The sequence below is a fragment of the Paraphaeosphaeria sporulosa genome (genome assembly GCF_001642045.1).
Source record: "Paraphaeosphaeria sporulosa strain AP3s5-JAC2a unplaced genomic scaffold CC84scaffold_1, whole genome shotgun sequence".
In the NCBI taxonomy this organism is placed as follows: domain Eukaryota; kingdom Fungi; phylum Ascomycota; class Dothideomycetes; order Pleosporales; family Didymosphaeriaceae; genus Paraphaeosphaeria; species Paraphaeosphaeria sporulosa.
This window is the reverse complement of record NW_017253360.1, coordinates 819,229-843,919: the sequence shown is the minus strand read 5'-3', so window position 1 is coordinate 843,919 and position 24,691 is coordinate 819,229. Positions and strand designations below refer to the sequence as shown.

Sequence of the window (24,691 nt, the reverse complement as noted above, 5' to 3'; positions counted from 1 at the left end):
CTGATAGTGACGCGCCACGCCCACGCCCCATCGATCGCCATAGTCTAGCCCGCCCCCGGCCCACGCTAATGCGCGCGCCACAAGCAACGTCATAGGTACCACTCCTCCGCTCTCAGCCCGTCCTCTGCGAAAGCAAGATCGCAATGTAGCACTAGCACACCCTCGTCACCACCGCTCATCAACACCTCCGGTAACACTGAAGCACGTTGTATCGCAATTCGACGACCATATACACCTTTTTGAACGACTGCAACTGCGATTGCGTAGAAAGATACGAAAGAGGAGACATCCACTATGACGGACTTCGTAAAGAACATGATATGGAACAGTGTGTCGGGCTTCGTAGAGGAGGGAAAGAGGACGGTCGGCGGGTTCGCAGGCGACGCGTTGATTAAAGCGGGCGATATGGTGGAGGGCGGCGGGAGGACGGTCGGGAATGGTATGTTACGCCTTCTATTCATCCATCTACCTCTCACTCTCACTCCCTGGGGACTCCCCAAGGTCTGCGCAGGAACCTTCATTGACGAAGTGAACAGGGATCGAGAAAAAAGCAACCGGCCTCGGCACCGCCATCGGTGGCGCGCCCCCAAAAGCCCCCTCCGCAAAAGCCCTCCCAAGCACCGCCCGCCGCCCCGCCGCCCACCGCTCCTCGTCCCTCCCCGCAAACACAAAGCCCAAGGCCCCCGTCGGAGGCTCTGGCGTCCCCCTCGGCGCAAAGAAAACACCCGCCGGCGCAGCAGCCGGCGCCGCAGCCGTGAAGCGTGCTGCTGGCTCCGGCGTCCCTCTCGGCGCGAAGAAGACACCGGCCAACGGAGCCCTCCCAAAGTTCACGCCCAAGCCGTTCAACCCCCCGGGCGGCGTGTCCAAACCCTCGCCGTACCCAACGTCCGGCGGCAAACCCAACGCCTCAACGTCGTCGCTGCCAAAAGCCTACCCCTCTTCCGGCACCGGCGGCGCAGGAAACCCCCTGCCCAAACCGTACCCAGGTGCGGGGAGCAAGACGCCGGTGCGGCCGGGGCAGAGCAAGCCGTTTTCTGGTGCGGCGACGAGCGTGGGAGGGGCGGTGAAGCCGTACCCGGGGACGAACACGTTGCCGGGACAGGCGAGCAAGAAGCCGGTGCAGAAGTACAAGCCGGCGCAGAGGTACGAGCCGCCGGCGAAGGCGGGGGAGGTGAAGAGCTTCTTCTAGGGCGTTGATCTCATCTGAAACGTGGGTGAGCTGGGTGGCTTGGGTTTTCCTCTGGGCAAGAGTGAGGGCGTTTTGTGTGGATTTCCGTTACTGGGTACGGAGAAGGTGTACGATACGCTGCAGGGTTGTGCGGCAATGACATGAGTTCGGAGTTCCATGTACGGCGCGCTTGTAGGATATTGGAGAAAAGAAGCACGGTGTTCATTTTGTCGGTGAAACCCGCACGCCAACATGCGCGAGTGCGATCCAAGAACCGACCAAGTTGCGCGCGTGCATTGCAGGAACCACGTACCATCGCAACCTAACGAGCCCTCCTGTGCACAGAGCCATCGCCCTCAAACGCAAATAGTATCCATCCTGCATCCACCGTCCGACCCCCGCACCCCGCACACACATTATCCATCCCCGTGTAGATCTTGGAAACGGGTTAGCTTCTTCCTCAACATAGCTCACCACACGCGCAAGCATGCAACTTCCCCTGCCGGCACATCGTCCACTCCTCCCTCGTTACCATCCCTACACCATGCACTCCATTGCGTGGGCAATACTCCAATCGGTGCGCGGCGTCGCATCGGTATACCCTGAGCGATGGCCTTGCCTCATTCGCAAGCCCAAGGCGGTTTGCAATCACGGAAACGCCACTTCTCCGTCGCAGTGAGCTCGAGGTAAACCGGTAGCAACTCGTACGAGGTTTGCATGTCTTAATTTCTGTCGCGCCTATATCGCCGATGAGTGTCCGTTTTTAGGAACGAACTCGGCGGTACTCGACGAGACATTGTGTCCTTTCGACCTTTGAGACGCAAGTGGGCTCATACACTCATGTCTCACGTGTGCACTTGCCGGACAGCGTAGTTTTATGCGCGCACCGCCAACTTTATTCTTCACCCTTCCTCCTCTGTAATATTGATGCGTACCTACGCCTACACTTCGCTTGCAGCGTAGTACTGCCCTTAGCGGCTAGAGTACGCGTAGTTGGTCGTTGGTAGATACCTGTGGTAATCCCAACAAAAGGCTCTCTGGGCATTCGAAGTTGGACAGGCGAGTTTTTCATGGGAGGAGGCACAAAAGCACGCAAGCATACTGCCTCGCTGCTCGGCCATTCGCGTGCCTATCTCCGCTTCATACAGGGCGCTTTCGCACCGATTCCTTGCTCGGGCAATTCCCGTGATCGTTGTTGTTACGTTCCCCCGCATGAGTCTCCAAGCGTCCACCCCCAATGCGTTAGTGGAAGGCCTGAAGTGGTAATCCCAACCGCTGATCACCCAGCTGCAGCACCGTTCCGGGGCTGATCAGGACGCCGATTCAGGTCCGAGCAGCCGAGCGGGTTCGCGGGTCAAGCTTTTAGGCGGAGGCTTGGGTTGCTTATATTTTGGGCTGCCCAGGCTATCACTATTGCTATCGCGTTTTACTGAGCAGGTGTTGCTTGCTTTTCGTGAGTTTCGTTACAGCGCAGCGCAGCCATGGGAGTTTTTGCGAAGAGATCCAAAATTGGTGACGGAGCTGTATCGGCGCAAGACGCCATTGTCGCAAGCAAAGAGAAGGGCGTCGAAGCAGAAAGGGTGGAAAGAGATGCGGAAGCCGGAGCGCAGGCGCAGATGCACATTGATCCCGAGGTCGAGAAGAGAGTGAGAAGGAAGCTGGACTGGCATATCATACCCCTCGTATCGGCGCTGTACTTGCTCGCGTTTCTGGACCGGTCGAACATTGGGTAGCATCTCCCCCCTTCGCACATATCATTGAACATGTTAGCTAATGGGATGGAACAGTAATGCACGCATCGCAGGCATGAGCGAGGACCTTCACCTCGACGGGGAGAAGTACGACTGGCTCCTCACAATCTTCTACATCTCGTACATCATCTTCGAGTTCCAAGCTATCATGTGGAAGATTGTGCCACCGCATCGGTGGGCGGCCTTTGTGGTGTTTGGATGGGGCCTCGTTTCGTCTGTCCAAGCGGCCATTCATACATGGGAAGCTGAGATGGCGCTGAGATTTCTCATGGGGTTGACAGAAGCCGGTTACGGGCCAGGGATTCCGTACTTGCTGTCGTTTTTCTACCTCAGGCACGAGTTGGGGCTGCGGGCGGGACTGTTCCTGAGTGCGGCGCCATTGGCGAATACTTTCGCGGGGGCGCTGGCGTATGGCATTACTTCTGGCTCTCCGGGTATTCCGAAGTGGAGAGTGCTCTTCTTGGTGGAAGGGCTACCTACAATTGTGATGGCGGGAGTGGCGTACCTTTTCCTGCCAGATAGCCCTGAGAAGGCGAGGTTCCTTAACGAGGAGGAAAAGCAGGTGGTTAGAGCACGAGGAGTGAGGCAAGCCGGGGCTGCGACCAGGGTCGGCGGCGTGAACTGGAAGGAGTTTGGGCAGGGGCTTGCAGACCCTAAGGGGTGGATTTTGGGGGTAAGTTGTCTTTCTTCGTGGAGAGATGAGTGCAGCTGACTGACTCGGTCCCAGTTGATGTACTTCTCGTGCAACGTCTCGTTCTCGTCGCTTCCGGTGTTTCTGCCCACCATACTAAAAGAAATGGGCTTTTCGGCAATCAACGCTCAAGGACTCACGGCCCCGCCGTTCTTCCTGTCGTTCCTCATCACCATCATCACGCCGTACATTGCGGATCGCACGCAGCAACGTGGCATTATGCTTGTGATCCTCACCAGCATCGGCGGAACAGGCTATGTGATTTTGGCAGCGGCGAGGAGTGTAGCAGCTCGGTACTTTGGCGTCTTCCTCGCTGCTGCGGGCATCTTCCCCGCCATTGCCAACATCTTGCCGTGGGTGTTGAACAATCAGGGTTCCGACACGCGGCGCGGCGCTGGAATCATTCTGCTGAATGTCATCGGGCAATGCGGACCCCTGCTGGGAACGAGGATGTACCCGGCCAGCGAAGGTCCCCGCTACGTCAAGGGCCAGTCAGTGTGTGCGGCCTTCATGTTCTTCACGACGTTCCTCGTGATCGTACTGAGGACGCTGCTTGTATGGGAGAACAAGAAACTCGACAGACAGTACGGGACATTGGCGCAGCAGAAGCAGGCTATTGAGGACGCAGCGCGCAGCGCAGGCGGTGAGGTGAAGAACGAGGTTGCGGTTGAGAACTACGGGCCGCTGTTTAGGTACGTATTGTAGCGGATAGGGCCGAGGAAGTAGCGGCTGCGCCAGACAGATAAGGAAATCGAGCACGCGACTACTGCTTTTGTTCCGCCACGCGCACATATATCAATATTGACGCCGAAGAACATTGCCATGACAGAGTAGTGGATTGGTGGATTCGTGTTAGCCGAGTCGTCCACCAGCGCATACTTCGAGTCGTTGCGTCCGAAAAGAGGAACCGCAGCCAAGGGCTCTGACACGGGCGCAGGCTCGAGCTTTGACCACGATCTGTGACGTCTTCTTGATACGGCGGCTGGGCGCGTCCACTCAACCCACACGCTCTGCCGCAAGCACACTTGTTCTGCCAGGTTCGCGACTCGGTCGTCCTGCACCACCGCTGCGCGTCGTTGGCCTGCTCCCACGCAGCCTCACTCACCATGGCCTCCAATGCCACGAATCAAGGGCAGGCTGCCCAAGGCACCGCTCCCCGCCCAGAATTGGCACCTGTGCAGCCGTCCGAACCAGCCACCCCCGCGAAGAAGCGCAAGCATCGCGGAGGGAAGAAGCGCCGCAATCGCCGGCAATCGTTCGCCAACACGCTCGAGTCTGGCGACATGACCGACGATGCGCGCCCGAGCCTCGCAGACGTCGGCGGGCACTCTTCGCGCGGCAGCACCAGCTTCTACCGCCTGCGCCCGAACCAGAACCGCAGCAACGACAGCTTGCAGAGCGAGGCCCTGCTCGACCACCGCGAGCAGCCTGCTGCCTTGCCCACGCGGCGCGCGAGCGTGCAGATGCCCCAGCTGCTCTCGCCGCCCCAGCGCCGCTCCACCCAGCCGCAACCCAGTCGCTCTGGGCTTGCTCAGCAGCACTATGCCTCGGACAGTGGCCCCGACGATGATGATGATGCCGACGACCGCACCCCGCTCATGAGCTCTTCGCACCTGAGCTCCTCTGCGCGGGATCGCGGCTATGGGGGTGCTGGCAACATTACGCGGAACCGGAGAGGGAGCAGGTCTTCGGGGGCGTCGGCCAATATGATAGGCGCGCAGTTCGCGATACAGCATCACTCGCACACCACTCTCGCCGAATACGACGTCAACAATCCCCCCTCTGTACCTGCGAGCCCGGTCTTGACACCAGAGCTCAATAGCTATGGCGATGTGATGCTCCCGGCAGATCTGAGGCACGACCAAGAGCAGGCAGAGAGCAGGGGCAGCCGGGGCATGTCTCGGGACGTGCTCATTGACATCGACGAGCAGCCTACTCCGCGACAGCAGGCATGGGAGTCTGCTCCAACATCACCTCCTGCGCCTGGGGACCTGGGCCGCCGCATGACCCTCTCAGCCGCCGAGGACGTCTGTTTCCCGCTGGAGGACATGTCAGAGATCGGTCAGGAGGACTACATGAACCGCCGAGAGGGCGGCGATACGCGTCAGCGCCGGCGACGCCGTCGATGGCCAGACCTGAGGGTGCTCGAAACTTGGTCGCACGAGGAAAAGGAACAACGAACCATGGAAGGCATGCGTGCCCGAAAGGTCAGCGAGCCTTTGATGGTAGATGGACGCCTGCGACCACAGAAACGCACTTGGCATAAAGATACCGAAGACGCCCCATATCGTTTCACGTACTTCAACGAGGAGTTTGACAACACCATCCATAGTCAGAGCATTGGCGAGCTTCTTCAGCCAGGACAGACGTTCCGGCAGCTGTTCATTCCCGATCCCCCGATATTGGAAGACAGCACCGACGACGAGACTGATGACGAGGAAGGCATGACGACCATGACGAGAGAAAGCACCGTGGATAAAAGATCTAGCATGGAAAGACCCAGCATGAATGGACTGTCTCGTGCTGACACCAGGACACCGACTCTCTTGAACCCGACCTCATCGGGAGAACAGACACAGTCTAGCACACCTGGGCGCACTTCGACCCCCAAGCCGCCAAAGGAGGAGAAGCCGCCGCGGTACGGTCCACGCCCCGCCTTCTGGCTCGACGTTCTCTCGCCCACTGATGCGGAGATGAAGGTCATATCAAAGGCCTTTGGCATCCATCCCTTGACAGCCGAGGACATCTTGATGCAAGAGCAACGCGAGAAGGTGGAGCTTTTCAAGCATTACTACTTCATCAATTACCGAACTTTCGAGCAGGATGAAAACAGCGAAGACTACCTAGAGCCCGTAAACTTGTACGTGGTCGTCTTCAAGGAGGGCGTCATCAGCTTCCACTTTTCGATGACACCTCACCCGGCCAATGTTCGACGTCGCATCCGCCAGCTGAAGGACTACCTCATCCTCAGCCCCGACTGGATTTCCTACGCCCTCATCGATGATGTTACCGACGCTTACGCTCCGCTTATTGAGCGGATCGAGGAAGAGGTCGACGACATCGACGAAGCCATCCTGCGTACCTACTCGCAAGAAGAGGAAAAGACCGCCAAAACCAAGAAAGACCCTTTCAACATTCTCAACGAGAAGGACTCAGACGATGGAGAAGAGCATGAAGGTGGTGGACGAGACATGCTGCGTAGAGTTGGCAACGCTCGAAAGCGTGTCATGACACTCTACCGCTTGCTGAGTACCAAGGCCGACGTCATCAAGGGCTTTGCCAAACGCTGCACGGAGCAATGGGACGTTGCCCCTCGGGGCGAGGTCGGGCTCTACTTAGGCGACATCCAGGATCACATCGTGACCATGACGGCCAATTTGACGCATTACGAGAAGTACGTTTCCTCCTCTCCCACTGCCCCATCAATCACGTATACTAACACGCCCCAGCCTCCTCTCCCGAAGCCACAGCAATTACCTCGCTCACATCAACATCCGCATGAACGAGCGACAAGAACAAACCTCGGACATCCTGGGCAAGCTCACCGTGCTCGGCACCATCGTCCTGCCCATGAACGTCGTCACGGGTATCTGGGGCATGAACTGTCTTGTCCCCGGGCAGGACATCGAGAATCTGAATTGGTTCTGGGGGATTACGGGGAGTTTGATTGCATTTGGATTGAGTTGTTACTTTATTGCGAAGAAGGTTTTTGGCATTGTGTAAGAAGGAGGGGTTGTAAAAGGGATATTTGCATTAGATTGTTGAAGTAATGGGGGATGTAGAAGAGCTTGGTATGATACACGGGGGCTGTACGGTTATGTGTCTGGTATATACGCGTGTGTTGGTGCGTTATGCATTGCATCACGCTCATCGCATCGGGAATGAACACAAGAGCGCTTCGGCGTGATCGTTATTTCCACCTCCTCCATCTACCGCTCTCTGGTCTAGCATCTGAGTGTACTGTTCACCTGTCTGGTGTGCAGCTGTGTAAAGTAGCCTAGCGACCAAGCAATGAATCGCTCTGGAAGAACGGCGCAGCAATCTCAAGCGCACCTACGGAAGTCACGCGTGTATGCTGGGATTCGGGTCGTATGTAGGCGTAGCGATCAATGGTATAGAATTGGTAGGCTAATCAGTAGCAGTACAGAACTCTTGAAATGCTTCAAGGTCTAAAGAATTGCCTTTGTCGAGCGTAACTGCTACTTTCAAAATGTGCTACCTCTGCTTGGAATCACCCCTCGGCGCTTGTTATGCGTCATAGCGATTCCATTTGACATTCATATCTGCCTATGATTTGATAATGAGCATTTGCCTATAGGGGCAGATTGCCACCAAGTGGGCTATGTTTGCGGTGTAGCATGGTCTCAAAAAAGCAATTGTTCAGTCTACCTGTTGGAGGGCGCCTGTCCACGGAATTATGCTTTAGCGTGGTCCCTGCTGGGGAAACATCTGAGCGGAGGCAAGTGCGAGGCGCAGCAAGGCGCATTTCTCTCGTATAGGCTGCCTGCGAGGAGGGTGTTCCAAGGCTGAGTCCCTTCTTATCGATAACTCGAGTCTACGCATGTACATTTAGCTTTCACTCTCCTAAGCACGTTTCCCTAAGCTCAACAATTAGTGGACAAGACCACATCCTGATGGAAAGACTTCAACCTTTCTTGGTTCGTGGAACTGGAGAGTCGTTCGTAGCCGAACAGCGTCGATCATATCGGACGTACGTGAAGCAGCTTTGTTCTGACAATCCCTACTTGAGAAACCTCGCGCAGTTTCTCTCTGAATCGAAACCTCCATCGAATTCTCGCATTTGTTCGATAGACTTCTATGAAGGGGTGAGCAGGCCGAAAGTGCGCGCAAATATCGACACGGAACAGCTTTCCGCAGAGATTGGAAAGGAAAGGGCTGAAGACATCAATGACAGCAAGTGTGAAAGTGGACATGTTCAGCATCAAAGACCACTGCAAGGACGTATCGTCGTCGTTGAAGACCTGTCCAGAGATATTGTCGAGCTACTGGGGGCGTCGTTAGACATTGACCCATTATTCTTCGCCTTGCATTTGCGCGCAATAGATCGGGGAGTCTCACGTCAACAAAAACCTCATGAGGCTACTCTTCCGTCACGACTCCTGCCCCAAGGCTTCTTCAATATTTCTTACCATCGGTTACTCATGTCAGACGAAAACGTACTGCCTATAGGACCTGGAGGCACCTTTCTACACGACCTCAACATAACCCGTGAACTGGTCATCCTTGGCTCTGCCAATATTGGCCTATCACAGCATTGTGCGTCTGTGATTCGGGTCAAGAAGAGGGACAGGCCCTGGTTAGGTATGCTCAGTCACCCTTTAGGCTTCCTTCGATATTGATGATGATAGCTTTGATCTTGGTAGACCCCCCGATAAGCAGTGTGTACACGAGCAACGATGCCGAAAGAAGGAGGTTTCGTTTAGACCTACGAAATTATCTGGGAACGCATGATAATTCTGTAGAGCCGCGTCCATTTTCTGAGTGGCAGGACGAAGACGCCGAGACTTCTTCTGTTGCTCAGCGAGGGATGTTTGATGATCTCCAACAATACTGGAATCGCGAACGTCCACCATCTTTCAATTCATCGGACCCGTCCATCCAATCGCTATCGTATCACATGTTACGTGTTGTTGCAGCGGAATGGGTCCGCTACATTGCGGCGATGCAAAAATGCCTGAAACAGTACGAACACAGCCACGATCAACTGCCCGCTACATCACTTGGTATATACGATCGAGACCTCCATGAGCTAATGGGATGGAGACGTCGGACTTTGTCCTCGCAATCTAAGATCAAATCGGTCTTGCGCTTCCTTGCAGCAGACCAAAAGACCGGGGAGCAGCAAAACTACGATCTGAAATACCTTAGCGAAGACTTCGAGCACATCCAGGAGAGGATAAGCGCAATCGGTCAACACCTCGAAAGCACGATCCCTGTTATCATGAGCTTCGTGCAGATCGTGGATGCGCGCCGTGCCTTCGCCGAGACAACCAACATGAGTCGTCTGACGGTTCTCGCACTGGTTTTTGTCCCCTTGACATTCGTTTCCAGTCTCTTCAGTATGAACACCGAGAACCTACCTGGAAGCAGAGGTTTCTGGGTTTACTTTGCAGTGGCCATTCCATTGACAGGATTGGTTGTACTTGTCGCGAGACCGCCACCCGTGGTAGCTGCTCTCGTAATGAGAGTATCCCAGTGGATCCGGAAGTTGGAAAGAGGTGTAGAGTACGACGCATAGCTGATGTGGAACCCGAGGTGATGTTTACAAGAAGGCGATCAAGCTACGGGCGATAGGGCTGTCATCTTACTTTACCCGGCACCATACTGAGCACCAGACACTCCGGTCGAACGGCCAATGTAAATCGATGAGTTTTCTCCGGATCGGCGGGCGTCCCACGAGTATTTCTCAAGAAGCTCGCCTACTAAAATCACCTTTTTCGAAATTGAAACCTCGGTCTCAATATCTGGCACTCCCAGATTCAGTTAGGTGATATATGCAGACTCGGTTTTTATACATTCGTGAATATGTCGAGCCCATACAAATTGAAGGAGCAGAACCAAAAAGGCGGATCTTGGAGCTACTCCATCTAATGATAGGTAAGGTACATCGCGGAACGAATGGATATATAGAAGGGCGAACTTCTTGAGGTCGTCTAGTACGTATGCGCTTGTATGATTAGTCGAGTTTTTGGAATAGATTACAGACTGCTTGCAATCGTAAATCAAATCACGACTTCACAAGCGCTTTTGCTTAAGCAAGAAGCTCCAGCCGTCCTGTTGGAACTCTTCCAGCGCATCTAACAATGCACAATCCAGGAAAGGGGCCCCTTGCGGTTCGGACATCGGGGACTACTAAAATCAGCTGATGGCTGTGTTGACTTACGGTCCACTCTCGATGGACCGTGAGGAAGTTGACGGGACTTCACTTCGCCAAACCAAGCCGGTGGTGGATTTTGCCTGGAATCGTGCTCCCTCAGCTCGTCGTACGCACAGTAGTGAGGACAGTGTTTAAATGTGTGACATTGGGTACGCAGACACCTTGGCTTTGCACTACTATGCATTGATGTTCACAGTAGGGTGAATTTTCATTTTTTGGTCGGCCACTTTAGTACTTGTTTTAGGGATTCGGGCTCGAAGAGACTTTAGTAGACGAAGGTGCGGGCGAAGTTCTGGACCTGATCGACGAGGGAGAGCCAGAACAATTTCCGAACAATGGATTGAATCCTTTGCCACAAAAGTTGGTGTTCGAACCGCAGAAACCATACTGGCTAGTACTATGTTAATTAGAACAATGAATTGCTCAGATCTTTCCATCGAAACTTACCTGCAGCAATTACCATATTTGGAGCCCAGACATGTGGCACCGCCTTCAATACCACACCTGCCGTTCTTCGAGATCTTTGACTGGGCGACAGGCGCAGAGCCAGATTTGCAAGTTCCCCAGCCTGTCTGACAGCCATCTCCACAGTAGTCATTTCGCGAACCACAGTAACCATATTTAGAGCAACGATTGCCAAACGAGCTACCCTGGCAGGTGAGGCCAAAGCTGGGTCCGCAACGAGCCGTCCCACTGATGCGTATGGAGGCCCCTTGCGCAGCCTGTGCAGCAGCGAGAGTCACGGATAACCAAGCAAAAAGACCAAGCATCTTCGAAAAAGTAGAATGAGTGTGCTGATGGGAGAGGGCACCAGGAAATGAGATTGGACTTAGAGGACAAGGTACTTTTAGAATGAATTCGATCAGAAAGTTTCGTCAGCTTGGTCCTACTGAGTCGGGTAGCAGTACAACACCGGACCGCATGCGAGTCCACGCGCAGCTTCAGCTAGCAGATTGTCTGTGGCTGACGATGCGAACATCACGGAGCAATCGATCTTGAACAAGAACAGGTACACCCCAAAGAAGATGGAAATGAATTTGCTGAAAATAGTGAGTTGCCTCAGGGTAGACATCACGTAGGCCAACAGTACGCAGAATTCTGCCATTGCTTGAAGCTCTAGGGACGAGCCCCAGCCTACTACCACTTAGTGCGAAGGCTCACGAAGCTTTCTGGCATGGGTGGAAACTCCGCTGCAAACCCGTCCTCACCGATGTATCTCTCCTTGAAAAAGAAGCAGCTTGCGCAAAGGCGCTCTCCAATCGCGTAACTGCCTATCCAGTTTCTTCCTTGGGCAGTGTAGAGTAGAGTAGCTGCCTCGGAGAATACGTTCGAATTTGGTCGATCGATCTGGAGCGATGTGGGGTCGAAGAGGTACGGCTGCGCGTCGAAGAAGTCCTCTTCAGCGTCCAATACATCGTCTATAGAAGGATAACACCACATTCCAGTGTATTCTGGGAGTTCAGCTACTTTCAGACTTTGTTGCGGTATGTTGCGGCATATGCAGACAGGGCTGTGGCCGGTCTTCACACATTCCTGGATTTCAATTCGTGCAGGCTCGACTAGAATATGGGCCATCGAAGTGTAGTTATGTTGGCATCGCGAGCAGGTCTGGAGGTGGGATGTCCGGTCGTTCGAGTTGTAGATGACAGCGTTCGTGCTTGATAGAGCGTTCAGAAGATCATCCTGCGTCCAACACAGTTGCCGCATATACAACTCCAACTCTTCTCGCATGTGATTTTCTAATTTGTCGACCGCATCGAGAACTGCATTGCACCAGTCTGCATAGATGCCAGGTTGTGCTTGCAAGAACGCTCCGTACGTCATGTCGTCCTCGGTCCAGTCAAATCCCTTGATCCGAAGGAATGCCCCTGCTTGTACAGCCATCACAAGCACACGCCCTGTTACTCGAAGAGCTATCCAGGACGAAAGTGCACTTACGTGCTGCAGGCTGAGATTCCTAGCATCAGCGTCCCAGAGTTGGAGAATATGCTCTAGATGTTTGCTATAACGCTCGTGGTTGAGCACTGACCTTACAGCGTGCTGCAGTCCAGACCATAGGACTCTTGGGTTGCACTCAACGTACTGTTCTTTCGCTGTCAAATGTAAAAGCCAAGTGATGCTGTTCTGCGATATTGGGACTTTTTCTGTTGCATAGGCTCTCTTCAACCATTCATGAACTTGCCAGCCGTCGCCTTCAGGACTAGTCAGGTCGATGCAGTCGTAAAACATCCTGAGCATCTGTATCTTAGTCTCGGCGTGCATCTCGGGCGAACATGCAACAAAGAGTGAGATGGGGGATCTTGTGACGTCAGCTCCAGTGCTTGTCTTAACTACAGTACTAAGAAAAGCTTTTGGGTACAGTGCGTTGCCCTAGGGCAGGTCACACGTAGAGTATCTGTACTCAAACTTTTGTCCGAGTGTTGTATACGAAACTTACAGGATGGATTCGGAGGGCCCTTTGTAGACTAATGCTGACTTATCTGCACCTGCTCGGATCAGCATGGTGCACAAGTCCACATGTCCGGCGGCGGCAGCAAACTGAGAACACCATCAGTAGTGCACATATATTCAGCATGACCAGCGTACGGTCAGGGCTCTTACATGTAAAGGTTTCCATCCCTTCGGACTCGTGTCTACTACGCTTCCCAGCCCTTTACCCAACAGGGTCTCAACAGCACGAGTCTGTCCAGTTCGGCAGAGCTCAAATATAAGAGAATCCTCAGGTACTGCGCGAGTCAATGTTACCCTGCAATTGAGAAGCCAGCTTCTGCCCGCAGATGACATGGCCGCCTCCAGCCCCCTTTGGAAACCCAGACACTTCATCCATGTCCTAGGGTAGAATACAATAGAGGTCACCGTCTGGTAACTTCCAGCTGCAGGGTCGTTGGTGGGGTATATGGTCGTTTTGCGTACCCAAACTGGGCCGAGTGGGGTCTGGAAGCTAGACGTTGTGTGGTGAATGCTATATCGGAGACGATCTGCATACACAAAAGTTTTTGCCCGTGGCTGTCCACACTCATCAACAATGTAGCTGTCTCGAGCAAGAATATCTAAGGAAGTCGTTTCAAACGCAGCTATTGCGATTTTCGAGATTGCATGTAGCATGAGTTGTTGGATTTGGAGCTCTGACCTGTATGACCCATCGACAGGCTTCATCATATACTTCAGATTGTTTGGATACAAAATTTTGCTAGTCGATGGCGTACACGAAGGAGACTGCAAACAGCGAAACCTGGAAGCCTCAGTATTTCCTTTGAGCTGAGTAGATTTGCTTCCACCGGATAAGATTTGTCGCGGTTTCTCGGCGATGCAATGGTAATTTGAATCGGTGGCTACGTTCAAATGCATCAAGGAAGTACCAGCACTCGCTTGCACAAGACTGTAGAAGTCAGTATTAATTCAATCACAAACACTTTCGTATCTTATCCTCATACCTTTCGTACACCAGAGCAAGTGTCAACGTTGTTTTCGTCTCATTCAATGCGTTACGAAACCTTTGGACATGTTTATTATGAATGGCGGCTTTGAAAGCTGTCCGCACCCGTTTCGTACGTGACGATGACTGTAAACCGGATTCAAACTTATCGACAATCAACAATAGTTCCTGAACCATCAGTAAATCAATCATCGCACATTCTAAAATACACACCGCTACTTTTCTCTGGCAGTGGGTGGCTCCTTCCGCCATACATTTGCTCGACGAATGCTCGCTGGATTCGACCCTCTTAAAAATAGAGATGAGATACAGTAAGTCTTCCTTGATTGTTGCGATTTCGTGCGGAGCATCTTCCATGGATTCCCAAAAATCGTGAAGCTTGATGCAAGCTTCCGCGAGATGGACAGCGACCGAAACAACAGCTATGCCTTCATCCAGTCAGTGAACTAATGTAAGGAAAGATTTGAAAGCAACTATACTGTTTGCAGCAACGGAAAGACCTTCCATATCTTCAATCAATCTTTTCTACGGTCAAAGTGAGTTCAAAGTCATCTTAGGTCCCGTAAAACCAATTTATGACCAAGTGTGCTATGGCAACATGAGGACGAGGCGCAGTTCACTGGCATCCCTGTCCGCACGTCCACGCTACAGTACCAGGATAACAGGTCGCAGTGCAATCAGCCTACGTATTACGTATCCTATGGTATCGCACTATACTCAGACACTATCTACCAGCGTAGTAAAGATCGAACAATACGAGGACAAAGTCTGCCTTTCTGAAGCCCTGTTCCTAGTGACATGGTATCATACCAGCTACGCCTCATTTATAGCTCCGAATGAAGCTAGGATCATCGCGCCCGCTAGCAAGTAAGAAGCCACAAGATGAATTCCCTGCGGGTCTCACCTTGTTCTACATATTATCTTCGTTTCAAGGGGCCGTAATCTGGTCTTGCAGGTCCTGTAGGAACAAGTACTAGTAAAAGTGATTGTGGTCACTTTAATGGGTACACAGCAATCCTAAGAGAGGCAAAGCAACGTACTTTGGAATTATGTATAGGCTAGCGATGTTGTAACAACCGGTCTTTGCTCATGAGGGGTCAATATTGGTATTGCCTTCAAGGCGGTTATATCCTGCCCCCAAACTACAAAATAGCGGTAGATGACTGCAGCACGGGTCGTCTCATCTAGTTCTGTTTTATCTTAGGCTTCGACATTAGTCCAATCGGAAGCGCGCCCGTTTCCATGCCTCCGCGCGGCAGATCAGTGTAATGAGCACAGAAATCACACACTACTTTGTTTGCCATGGAAATGATCTAAATGGTGGCTAAATATGAGCAGATCTCCAATACAACATGCACTTTAGGTCAGAACTAGCATGAACGCATCCGGAACATGCCACGCGCATAACATACAAGAGGCACAGTAAGTCAGTTTTGCGTGGATTTATGCGCTCAGCTGTTTTTGGCCCTTTCCAGGCGCCCGCGATTAGGGTAGTGAATGCGCAAGTCGATGCCAGCTCAACGTGCAGATATTGCGCTACACTTCGGACAGGGCATTCGCCCTCGCGCCTGGATTCAATGATGCCCTCCCCTTTCTATGATTCGACGATTGCCCGGCACTGAGTTGACCTCCCTGATGATCGACACGGTCATGCTGCCCAGGTGAGGCTATGCATGTGGTGTAACCATCCACAAGGCAACGGACAGCAGTTTCTGTGAGCACCCCAGAACGAGGGAGACAGCTCAGCCGTAAATCAAATGAGAGCGACAAGAAACTGCCCGTACACTGTGCTTCCCTCAAGCTCGAATCTGGCTACGATCAGGCCGAAGTGTCAAAAAGGTGCCATTCTGCCAAACCCGTAGCCTTTGCAGTCTGGTGAAGATCGGCAAAGTCCCATACACGCAGTATAGAGGCTATAGTCTCTGGCACAATTCCTGCCTTTTCTGGCGGCAACGATAGCAGACCCACGAACCAACATGCTTCAGCGCCTCTTTCGAAGACTAACTGTGAGACATCTAGTCCGAACGACGCAGAATGTCGTTCCAATACCGACCGGTGCCTCAGCAGGTCTTACCGTGCCTACGTGCGTTGATAGACGATTGCGCGCCGAAGAAGCTGGTACTATGATTTAACTGCAACCGTGCAGCTCCTAGCAGAGTGTGTTAAAAAAAACCCTATAAAGTACAGCTCCTGTAATCTACATCAAGTATCAACTTACTAGTGCACGATATATAATATAGACTTCTTAAGGAGCGCTGTCAAAAGGACTCCTCACTGTCATCATGAACTTCACTCACGCACAAGAGTGTCGGGAACGAGGTCCTCAACAGGTCGGCCCTCGTCAAATCAGTGCACTTTCACAGCAACAACATCTTTGAGATGGACTGGGGATGGTATTGAGGAAGGTTGGGAACAAGCTTGTGAATTTAAGGTAATACACCCATCGAGGGTTTACATGCATATGCATCGTGTTATCGTGTTGCTAATAATGGAGTGGCTTGTGATAACCTCGACGTTCTGCTTGCGCTAGAGAGAGCGCTCAAGCAACGCCGGCAAGACAAGCACCCCACATTCCGCTAGACTTCCTTCCTTTCTTGTGATTTTATCTATGTTCCTTATTCGTAGCACGTCCAGTGTCGTTGGGTATCATGTACACCTTTACTCTCCCACCACGCAAAACCCCTCACCCCACCCACAAAGTTCTCAGCCAACGGTGCCTCCTCGGCCGGCGTACACAACAGCGCACTACCTCCGTTGCTCCGTAGCCCGGCCTCACACTTCAGCCCGCAGGCGGCTGCGGAGGGGACTTGGGAGTGGGGCGCATCGCATCACGCACGCTAGCTTGCGTCTTGGGCGCCAACTTCAACGGCGAAAACCTTGATTCTGGTAGTCTTTGCCGGCGGCGATGGACTCGAGGACCCTGCATAAGGTCAGGCTTGGTCAGCGCAACCATGTTTCGCACCTTCTGGAAGGAAACCTTATATATCTCCTGGAAGCATATCGAGAGGTACGGATGCAGGGAGCCGGAGACGGCTGAGTTGCGGGTTGGAGGGGAGATGCAGGTGAGGATAGGATAGCAGGTATGACTTACCACTCTACGGTCACGTACTTCACCGCGGCGCCTCGTGTCCGCGCGATTTCCTTCTGGAGCTTGCTGCCTGCGAGACCGCCGCCGCAGGTGGTTCCGAGGATGACGTGCGTGACTGTGCGGCGGCCGAGGGCGATGGACTGGCTTGCGCCGTGGACGTTGAGGACATACTTCAGCTTGTGGTCTGAAATGGCGGGCATGGTTGAGCCATTGATGTAGAAACAGAGGCTGCGGAAGATCTGCTTCTCAGGCAGCTTCGCGAGGTGCTGTGGGTCGGAAGCTGGCTCTGCGTCGCGATCTGTGCCTGGACATCAGTATCGTATAGGCAGGATGCGATGTGTGTACTCACCTTCTTGGTGTAGATTAATCTCCCGTGTGCTGCTCAGCGACTCCGACCACGAAGCATCCTCTGCATGCTTCTCTTGCGACGACCTCTTCGCTGTGGAAGACGCCTTACTCTTCCCCCAAAACTCAGCGAGGCTCTTCTGCCCACCCGTCCTCAACCCCCGCGCGCCCTTCTGCCACCCGCCATTCGCCAGTCGTCCATCCTGCCCAAAGTCCTCACTGCCCGCGCCAACCGTGTCCGCGACCCTCTTTCCACCACCCCGCCCACCCTTGTACTGCTCTGCGAGCTTCAGGCTGCGGCTCTGCCGCCACGACGTGGACCCCGACAGGCGATTCTCGGCCCGTTGATGCCCTGTTGACGACGAGTTCCAGGGGTCAAAGAAGGTGCGCGCAGTCGATGCGACGCCCGACGTCAGGAGCGGCGGGGGATGCGCACAGGACGCGCTGGGCTTGGCGGCCGTTTGCGAAGTGGCCGCGGGCGCGGGTGCGGGTGCGGGTGGGGGTTTCGTGCTCGTGCGCGAGGGAATCGCAGGCGTGTGATGCGTGTGCATTCGTGAGCGTGCGCTGTGATCTACGGCCGCGTGCGCTGCGACCCTGGCCTGATGTGAAACGGTGCGGTCATCGCGTCGAGGCACTCCCGAGGTTCTCGCGTGGGAGTTATTTCCAGGATTGAGCGCGGAAGCACGCGATTTTTGCTGCTGTACAGGTTGGGCAGAGGGCGGAGGGAGCTCCGGATCGTCGTCGAGCTTGCTCGCGGACATGGGTGTTGACATGGAATGGCGATGAAGCGAGCGCGGTGGAACAAGCCTCTACTAATCGGGTCAAGACATGCGCAACCTGCTGCCAATACAGTCAACTCACCCCCACGAAACTACTTTGCATGCGCCGTGATCGGCTTACCCCTTCTTACTAGACATTCACTCTCTGATCTACTATGAATGCTGCCCACTGGCTGCTCCTCTGCCTCCCCCACCCGTGGATCCTGGCACCTAAGTTCTGTGCGCGCGAACTATGCCCGGCATCGCATGCACAACCACTTGATATTCGTTGCCGTATAGCCTTTGCTGCTCCATGTGTTCCGGATCGTCGTCGTCGAGCGCCATTAGAAACATAGGTGTGGACATGTAGGTCGCGCACGCTTCACGTCGTCGCCCTCGCGCCCCCATACAGATCAGGTTAAGGCGCGACACTCACGGCACCTACGCCTGGTATTCCTTCAGGTACTCGTATTCCTACAAACTGTCTGTACCATTGCAGTCTTGATTCCCGCTGTTCCAAGATAACGGCATGAACGCCATTGCCTGTGAGAGTCGTTGCATAATCTGCTCGGTGCGGATGTAGTCGCCCAACGCGAGTGTTCACTCCACCCATGTCGCCAACCCCCTCCAGCCCCTCGTCGACGGTCCGGAACGCGCTCCAGCGCCAAGTAGCAGTAGACACCGGATGTATGCGTCCGCACCATGTGATTTACTATCGCTCTTCCTTGCTGCGGTAGCTCTGGAGAACTACTCAGAATACATGCATACGCCGTTATCTTATCCCACCTTACTCTTACGTTTCACTATTCCTTCGTCGAGGGTGGAGGTGAGTCGGGCAGATGGCAAGCGTAGAGGTGAAGTGAACGGGGTTCCTACGACTGTAAGCCCGCACTTCGCCAGCTGATCAATTCACGATTATCAACGCGAACGCAATCTGCTAGCACCTACTATCTACCCCGCCAGCCCGAATCCGTAAGGCTATTCCGGACCCTTATTATATCTCATGCCCAAGTGCACTGCGAACATGAGTCAACACTACTCCGTGACGACGCACTATATTCCTATTCCCATCGTATAGATGGCCCTACAATAATCACGATACTTTAACCCTGAGTTTTCCCCTCTTCCAACTGTCTCATATTTCGTCCTCCTCGTCATCGCACATTTCTACACCCGTCGAAACCAGGGTCCTGCAGGTGTTCGCCTCGCCTCGCCACCCGTACGTACCTGCATCCATCTGCGCACCTCTCCACATTGAGCTAAGCGTGGGCGGTGTGATTATGCGTGCGCCGCGAACTCTGTTTCCTTCGCGCTGCTCGCCTTGCCTCACACGGTGCCTCACATGGACTGAGGTGTCTGTTACGTACGGCCGCCTTGTTTCTTGCACTGGTCGCGGCCAGATGCCGCAGGTGGGCGGCGTAGTCGCTCGCATTTTCGCCTGCCCCGCTGCGCCGTATCGAACTGCACCGTGTCTACTCCTCCTTACTTTCGTTCCCTTGTGATGGGCACCATACGGCGCAGCTGCATGGACAACTCGTCATGTGACAGTGACGAAATTTTGAACCCTTGGAAACGCAAATGGTAGGTAAGCAGTACGGAATCGATACGGCGCAGCTCCATACGCGTTGCCTGAACTTCCCCGAGGAAGACGAAACGCTACGCCGTGTCCCCGGGTGCGAGAAAAGCAAGTGAAGTTACGGAAGTTCCATCACAGCGGGAAGAAGTAAAAGTTTTCTTTGTATTGTTTCATTTCAGTCATTTCATTTCCGCTCGATTATGCTATTGCTGTTGTGCCACACGGCTGCACCGCGATGTGCCCTTGAAGCGCCCAAGTCGGCGTCCGCGACGACGCGCTCGTAAAGTAAACAAAACCCAGATTGAGAGTGAGACGCCACAGCTCCATCATGCCACCCATGCGCCACGCTATAAACACATAAACAAACAGATTGCCTCATGATACCATTAACCCTAGGGGTATAGCCACGCAGTGATTTCGAACAGAAACTAGAAAGTGGAAGATAATACATACACAAACAGGGGAATAGAACAGTCGGGGGCTGCGTACTTTTTCCAACTCGTGAGAGCCTTGCCTCTGGAACGCCGGATCCGGGAAAAAGGAAGAAAAAGTCCGTCCGCAAAGCGCCCGGAGCAGACTGTGAATGGCGAAAGTGGGACTCAACCCGGGTCGAGTCGGAGCGAAGTGAAACCCGAGAAGAAAAGCTAGAACACTATGTCGGGCGTCCGATCCTGCTTTGCTGATCGTGTCCACATTGATTTCTAGAGGCAGAAAAGCACCGGCATCAGTCAATGGCGTGAAGAGAATGATCGTGCGCCAGGGCTACGACGCATTCCGTGCCTCGTAGAGCTGGCGGGCACGCTTCATCTCTTCTGCGTCGTACGGCACGGCATCGCTGCCTTTCCTGTCCGCTGCGCTCGCGGCGACGGAGGTTCGGCCTCGCAGACTGGCTAGCGACCTGGCCTTCCTGATCTTCTTGCCCTGGTTCTCCCCGGATACTGGCAGGTCCTGCTCCATCTTGACCATCTCTTTGACCTCAGGCCGTGACGTGACGCGCATCCGTTTGAATTCCCGGCTGAGCTTCTCGAGCTTGCTCAGTCCCTTTGATGTGGATTCCCTGTCCACAAGGGCTTCTGGGAGGGTCCTGTCGTGAGTGGAAGAACCGGTACTGGGACGCCTGCTGTCCGAACCAAAGCTGACACCAGAGTCCGTCTTCTTGCCCTTCCTGGGCTCGTCGACCGACTTGAAGTCTTCAGTGCCCATGGTAGTCATGCAGTCGTCGATGATGTGCTTGGCGACACGTAGGTACTTGTCCACCTGCTTCTGCACAACCGACCACTTTGTGCTCTCGCCTTTCGTGAGCATCTCAAGGCAGCCAGGGCCCGATTTCTGCACTTGCCGAATGTAGTGGAAGAAGCTCTCCCGCTCCTGGCGCAGGGTCTGTTGTGTTAGAAGAGGCGAAGGAAGCTTCCCACCGCTGGCGGGCTGGGGAGGCAGGAGAGTGTTGAGCATGCCCATACAGTTCAGCTTATTGAAGGGCTGAAGAGAGAGCTCGTTGATCATGACCTGAACAGCTGTTAATACGCGTTTGCGGCAACGTTGGTTGCAAGCTTACCCATCGGCGTAGACCGAGCCACATCTTCGCATAATAAAGCTCAGCTTTTTGGCTCTTGCCTTCCAGGTTCTTCGCCCAGAGAGCAATACCAGGGTAGCGCTCCGACAAGGTCTCGATATCCTGGCCAGCGGTCTCTGGGTGGATGTGGACGCGATCAAAGGCGGCTTTCAACTCTTTCCGCCATCGGTTGTCGAGGTCCCGGAGGTAGTCGAGCGCAGTCAATGCCTGGGGAAAGTCGACCAGAGACAGGCTAGGGTGGAATATGCGGCTGACGAAGCTGACGATGAAGGAAGGCGGCAGCGAGCTGGGCTGCTGCGGCATTGAGTTGATGTGGCTCATGAGCTGCGACGTAAAGTTCATCGAGGCTGACTCCGCGTCATCCCACGCTGGTTGCTGCGCGGAAGTGGGTGACGGAGCGCGGGATAAATCCTTGGGAAGCGGCTGCGCTCGTGGCGTACAGTTGAGGGTGTACATGGTCCGCAGGGGGATCTCATAGCTGCCGGGGTACTGTAGAACGTGCTCGAGGATCATGTTGTAGGAATTGGTGGTTCCAGTCGTCTCCGCAGACGTATTCCTGGAGTGATTTGAAGACATGGCGGCAATTGGGGTGCAAGCTCAAGTATGTAACGGGTCGAGGAAGGTGGCAGGTGGCAGGTACCAGGGTTGCCCCGGTGAGGTCAGCGGAACAGATTGTTGCAGCGCCACTCAACCACGGTATAGACACACGCAACGTTTGAGGTGGGCTAGGCCGGAGAGATTATATCGCAAGACGCAATGCGATCAACGGGTCCGTGTGCAGCAATGAGGCAATGAGCGTGGGGCTGGCGGGGTACGTGTTGGTGAGCGAAAGGAAGGAAGGCGCGGCCCTGATGTGTTTCGAAGGAGAGGCAAGGTGATAAGTACCAAGGCGGCAATCCACAGTGGAGTCGAAGGAAAGCGTGCTCGATTCGTGCACTGCGCAACGGCTCTGGGAGAAGGTTTCTAGGGCGTGGCACCCTGGTCTCGCCTGTGCAAAGGGAAGGTGATGTGATGCGAAGACAGTAGTCAGGTGGAGTGGAGGCGAGAAAGTTAGTGCTCGATTCGTGCACCGCGCAACGGTTTCGCGGTCGAAGGTTTGTAGGGAGTGGCACCCTGGTCGTCTTTGTTTGGGGACGGGGGTCGTGGAGCAAGCTCTCGTGCTAAAGGTCTTGGGGTGAGACGAGACGTCGGTGCGAGAAAGACGAGCAAGTCGACCGAGGCGATGGAGAAGAGAAGGGAACGGGGAGTAATGCAGGCGGAGGACGCAGTGGAATCACGGGCAGCAATGGGCGTGCGGGCGTCGAAGGGATTTTCGTCTCTGCGAGCTGCCGTTTGGGCGCTCCAAGGCGGGACCTTCTCATGCGCCCAGCCGAGCCGGGGCGACGATGTGAGCAAGGAGGCTTACAGGGTCAGGGGCGCCGGGGCATAGAGGAAGCTAAAATGGAGGCGACTTCCCCGGTGCGCTAGACGTGCTCTGGCCAAACGCTCCTCTGCTGCGCGCTGCAGAGGCACATCTCGAGTCCCCGGCCCGCTTCACCTGCTGTCACGCACGCCCGATGCGGAGCGCTGGATAAACGGACAGCTCGAGGCCGCTGCGTGCTGCACGTGTGCCCGTCTCCGCTGCGACACCACTGCACACACTGCACACTGCACCTTCAACCCCCCGACAGCGGCGTCGGGCGTGTATGCACGGCCCACTAGCCGATGGCTGCTCGACGGCTGACAGACAGCCCGCGTCGCCCGAGTCACCAATGCGGAGCGGAGAGCGACTCGGTGGGAAACGCGTAGGAGCAGCAAACACTCGGCAGCGCCATCAATTCGCAGCTCAAATGCACTCCTGAGCGGCGTGCATGTTCACGCGTACCTGCTGCAGCTGCTACTGCGAACGCTGCAGACAGCCACTGGCAACACACGAATTCTTTGGGCCCGGCCCAATGAAAAATAATGCACACCAAAGACTGCAGGCGGCACTTCCTCATCGGGCTCGATTTGTTTCTGGTGCCAGCCTCCGCAGTGCTGGATGCGATGCGGCAAGGTTCGCGGGACGCCTGCACCGCCATCGTCACAATAAACGCACCTACCGGCTGCTAGACTCTGCACCCGCTCGCCTAACGTGCTTTGTCGCTGCTCTGTCTGCGGCCTTGGAAGCGGCTGCTGGCCCCAAAGCAGACAAGAGAGGTGGCCGGACACCCGGCCATCGAGGCGTTTTCGAACGTGGAGAGACGGACTGTGCGCAGCTGAGCTGCAGTAGCGTGGGCGACGCGTGGGATACGACTGTTGCTTGTTTGGCACGACGAGCGTTGTTACCAGAACTCTGTGCACACCTCAGCAGCAACGGCCTATCACATATCGCCATGGGACCTGGCATGTTCTTTCGATATCACCTTGGAGAGAAAGCCCTCGGATGCTGAGCAATGGCAACGCATCAAGGCACATCTAGGATAGCAGCGCCCGCCAAAGCACATTGGCGAAGAGGGATGCCCATGCTCTCGCGGCACGACGAGGCGTCCAAAAACAAGTATTGCGAATACGCGCGCCGTCCAGGCGCAGCGTTGCTACTGGCAGCATCGGGAAATGGACGAATATCGAAGCGTCAACAAACGCGTCAACAAACACGTTCCACCGCACAAGCGCGTCGATAATATTGCCGCAGCTCGTGCAGAAAAATCTCCGAAATGAGGCCCAAGAAGTGCACACTAATGTATGATGTACCACGACATCCAATAATACTCAAAGTGAAGACACGCGAGTGGCACACGCGATTTTCGTATTGACATTTGTTGGGAAGAGAATGCGAAATCTCAATTTCGTGTTGTCACTACTGCAATGTGGAGGCAACTCCGACCTCATTCCATTTTTTTCCAGTGTTTTCGTCAATGACGGCTCCATCGCTCACAAATTGCATCCGCTCGACCAGACTTGCCCATGGCGAAGCAGTTGCGATAGTACCAAGCCTCTCACGACAACATGAACACTGAAAACAATGGAAATTTACAACCGCTCAAGTTAGCCTAGGCTCTATTACGGTTTTTTACTATCCACAATCATATGTATTGGCTTAGATGCGGTCTCTGTGTTGTCATGAGAGCAGGCGCAGAAGCTCGCGGGCAACGACGCATCGTACGTGCTGTGAGCACATCCAGCAATAGAAGACGACCAAAAGCAGGGTAATGCATGAGATCCGGGACCCTGACAGCACTCACAGCCGCAGTACCACGGTTCGCGCTGTTGAAGGTGGGAGTAAGTTTGGCAGCTTCGACGTAGCGGTCGCACCAATATATTCGCTGAGGCTGAAAACACCCCCGAGTGGCTGGAGCCAAACTTTGCCCCTGATCACCACGCGAACTTTACATGTGGAGGGTTTCAAGTGGCGAACCCTCGAGAAGGCAGCCCAAGTGGCTTATACG

General features: G+C 54.4%; 9 protein-coding genes across 9 annotated transcripts; 6 read left to right on the top strand and 3 right to left on the bottom strand.

The window, feature by feature from the left end:
• Positions 1 to 114: 114 nt before the first annotated feature.
• Positions 115 to 1,579, top strand: CC84DRAFT_1253905 (uncharacterized protein). The gene is made up of 2 exons (XM_018184412.1): positions 115 to 439; positions 537 to 1,579. The coding sequence occupies exons 1-2, from the start codon at positions 295 to 297 to the stop codon at positions 1,187 to 1,189; spliced, it is 798 nt and encodes a 265-aa protein (XP_018041804.1). The 5' UTR covers positions 115 to 294; the 3' UTR covers positions 1,190 to 1,579.
• Positions 1,306 to 1,957, top strand: CC84DRAFT_37046 (uncharacterized protein). Its single transcript, XM_018185944.1, has one exon. It carries the CDS (start codon positions 1,421 to 1,423, stop codon positions 1,772 to 1,774), a length of 354 nt encoding a protein of 117 aa, XP_018041803.1. The 5' UTR covers positions 1,306 to 1,420; the 3' UTR covers positions 1,775 to 1,957.
• An 827-nt stretch (positions 1,958 to 2,784) lies between these two features.
• On the top strand, positions 2,785 to 4,315 carry CC84DRAFT_1079253 (pantothenate transporter liz1; the record flags this gene model as incomplete). Its single annotated transcript, XM_018173837.1, has 3 exons — positions 2,785 to 2,897; positions 2,956 to 3,592; positions 3,647 to 4,315. 3 exons carry the CDS (start codon positions 2,785 to 2,787, stop codon positions 4,313 to 4,315), a joined length of 1,419 nt encoding a protein of 472 aa, XP_018041802.1.
• Positions 4,316 to 4,455: 140 nt separating this feature from the next.
• CC84DRAFT_1133225 (cora-domain-containing protein) lies at positions 4,456 to 7,540 on the top strand. The gene is made up of 2 exons (XM_018175965.1): positions 4,456 to 7,004; positions 7,060 to 7,540. Exons 1-2 carry the CDS (start codon positions 4,717 to 4,719, stop codon positions 7,331 to 7,333), a joined length of 2,562 nt encoding a protein of 853 aa, XP_018041801.1. The 5' UTR covers positions 4,456 to 4,716; the 3' UTR covers positions 7,334 to 7,540.
• A 1,232-nt stretch (positions 7,541 to 8,772) lies between these two features.
• Positions 8,773 to 9,869, top strand: CC84DRAFT_1211093 (uncharacterized protein; the record flags this gene model as incomplete). The annotated part of the gene is made up of 2 exons (XM_018182350.1): positions 8,773 to 8,932; positions 8,980 to 9,869. 2 exons carry the CDS (start codon positions 8,773 to 8,775, stop codon positions 9,867 to 9,869), a joined length of 1,050 nt encoding a protein of 349 aa, XP_018041800.1.
• A 1,776-nt stretch (positions 9,870 to 11,645) lies between these two features.
• On the bottom strand, positions 11,646 to 14,376 carry CC84DRAFT_1077267 (uncharacterized protein; the record flags this gene model as incomplete). The annotated part of the gene is made up of 5 exons (XM_018173744.1): positions 11,646 to 12,752; positions 12,843 to 12,846; positions 12,946 to 13,046; positions 13,110 to 13,840; positions 14,154 to 14,376. Coding segments are annotated over 5 exons (2,166 nt in total), but the record flags the coding sequence as incomplete, so codon positions are not given.
• Positions 14,377 to 16,806: 2,430 nt separating this feature from the next.
• On the bottom strand, positions 16,807 to 18,150 carry CC84DRAFT_1170344 (uncharacterized protein; the record flags this gene model as incomplete). The annotated part of the gene is made up of 3 exons (XM_018179852.1): positions 16,807 to 16,864; positions 17,036 to 17,336; positions 17,382 to 18,150. 3 exons carry the CDS (start codon positions 18,148 to 18,150, stop codon positions 16,807 to 16,809), a joined length of 1,128 nt encoding a protein of 375 aa, XP_018041798.1.
• Positions 18,151 to 20,312: 2,162 nt separating this feature from the next.
• On the bottom strand, positions 20,313 to 22,183 carry CC84DRAFT_36988 (uncharacterized protein). Its single transcript, XM_018185943.1, has 2 exons — positions 21,267 to 22,183; positions 20,313 to 21,217 (listed from the first exon to the last, which is right to left on the bottom strand). The coding sequence occupies exons 1-2, from the start codon at positions 21,858 to 21,860 to the stop codon at positions 20,474 to 20,476; spliced, it is 1,338 nt and encodes a 445-aa protein (XP_018041797.1). The 5' UTR covers positions 21,861 to 22,183; the 3' UTR covers positions 20,313 to 20,473.
• Positions 22,184 to 22,923: 740 nt separating this feature from the next.
• CC84DRAFT_36978 (uncharacterized protein) lies at positions 22,924 to 23,885 on the top strand. Its single transcript, XM_018185942.1, has one exon. It carries the CDS (start codon positions 23,135 to 23,137, stop codon positions 23,693 to 23,695), a length of 561 nt encoding a protein of 186 aa, XP_018041796.1. The 5' UTR covers positions 22,924 to 23,134; the 3' UTR covers positions 23,696 to 23,885.
• Positions 23,886 to 24,691: the final 806 nt, after the last annotated feature.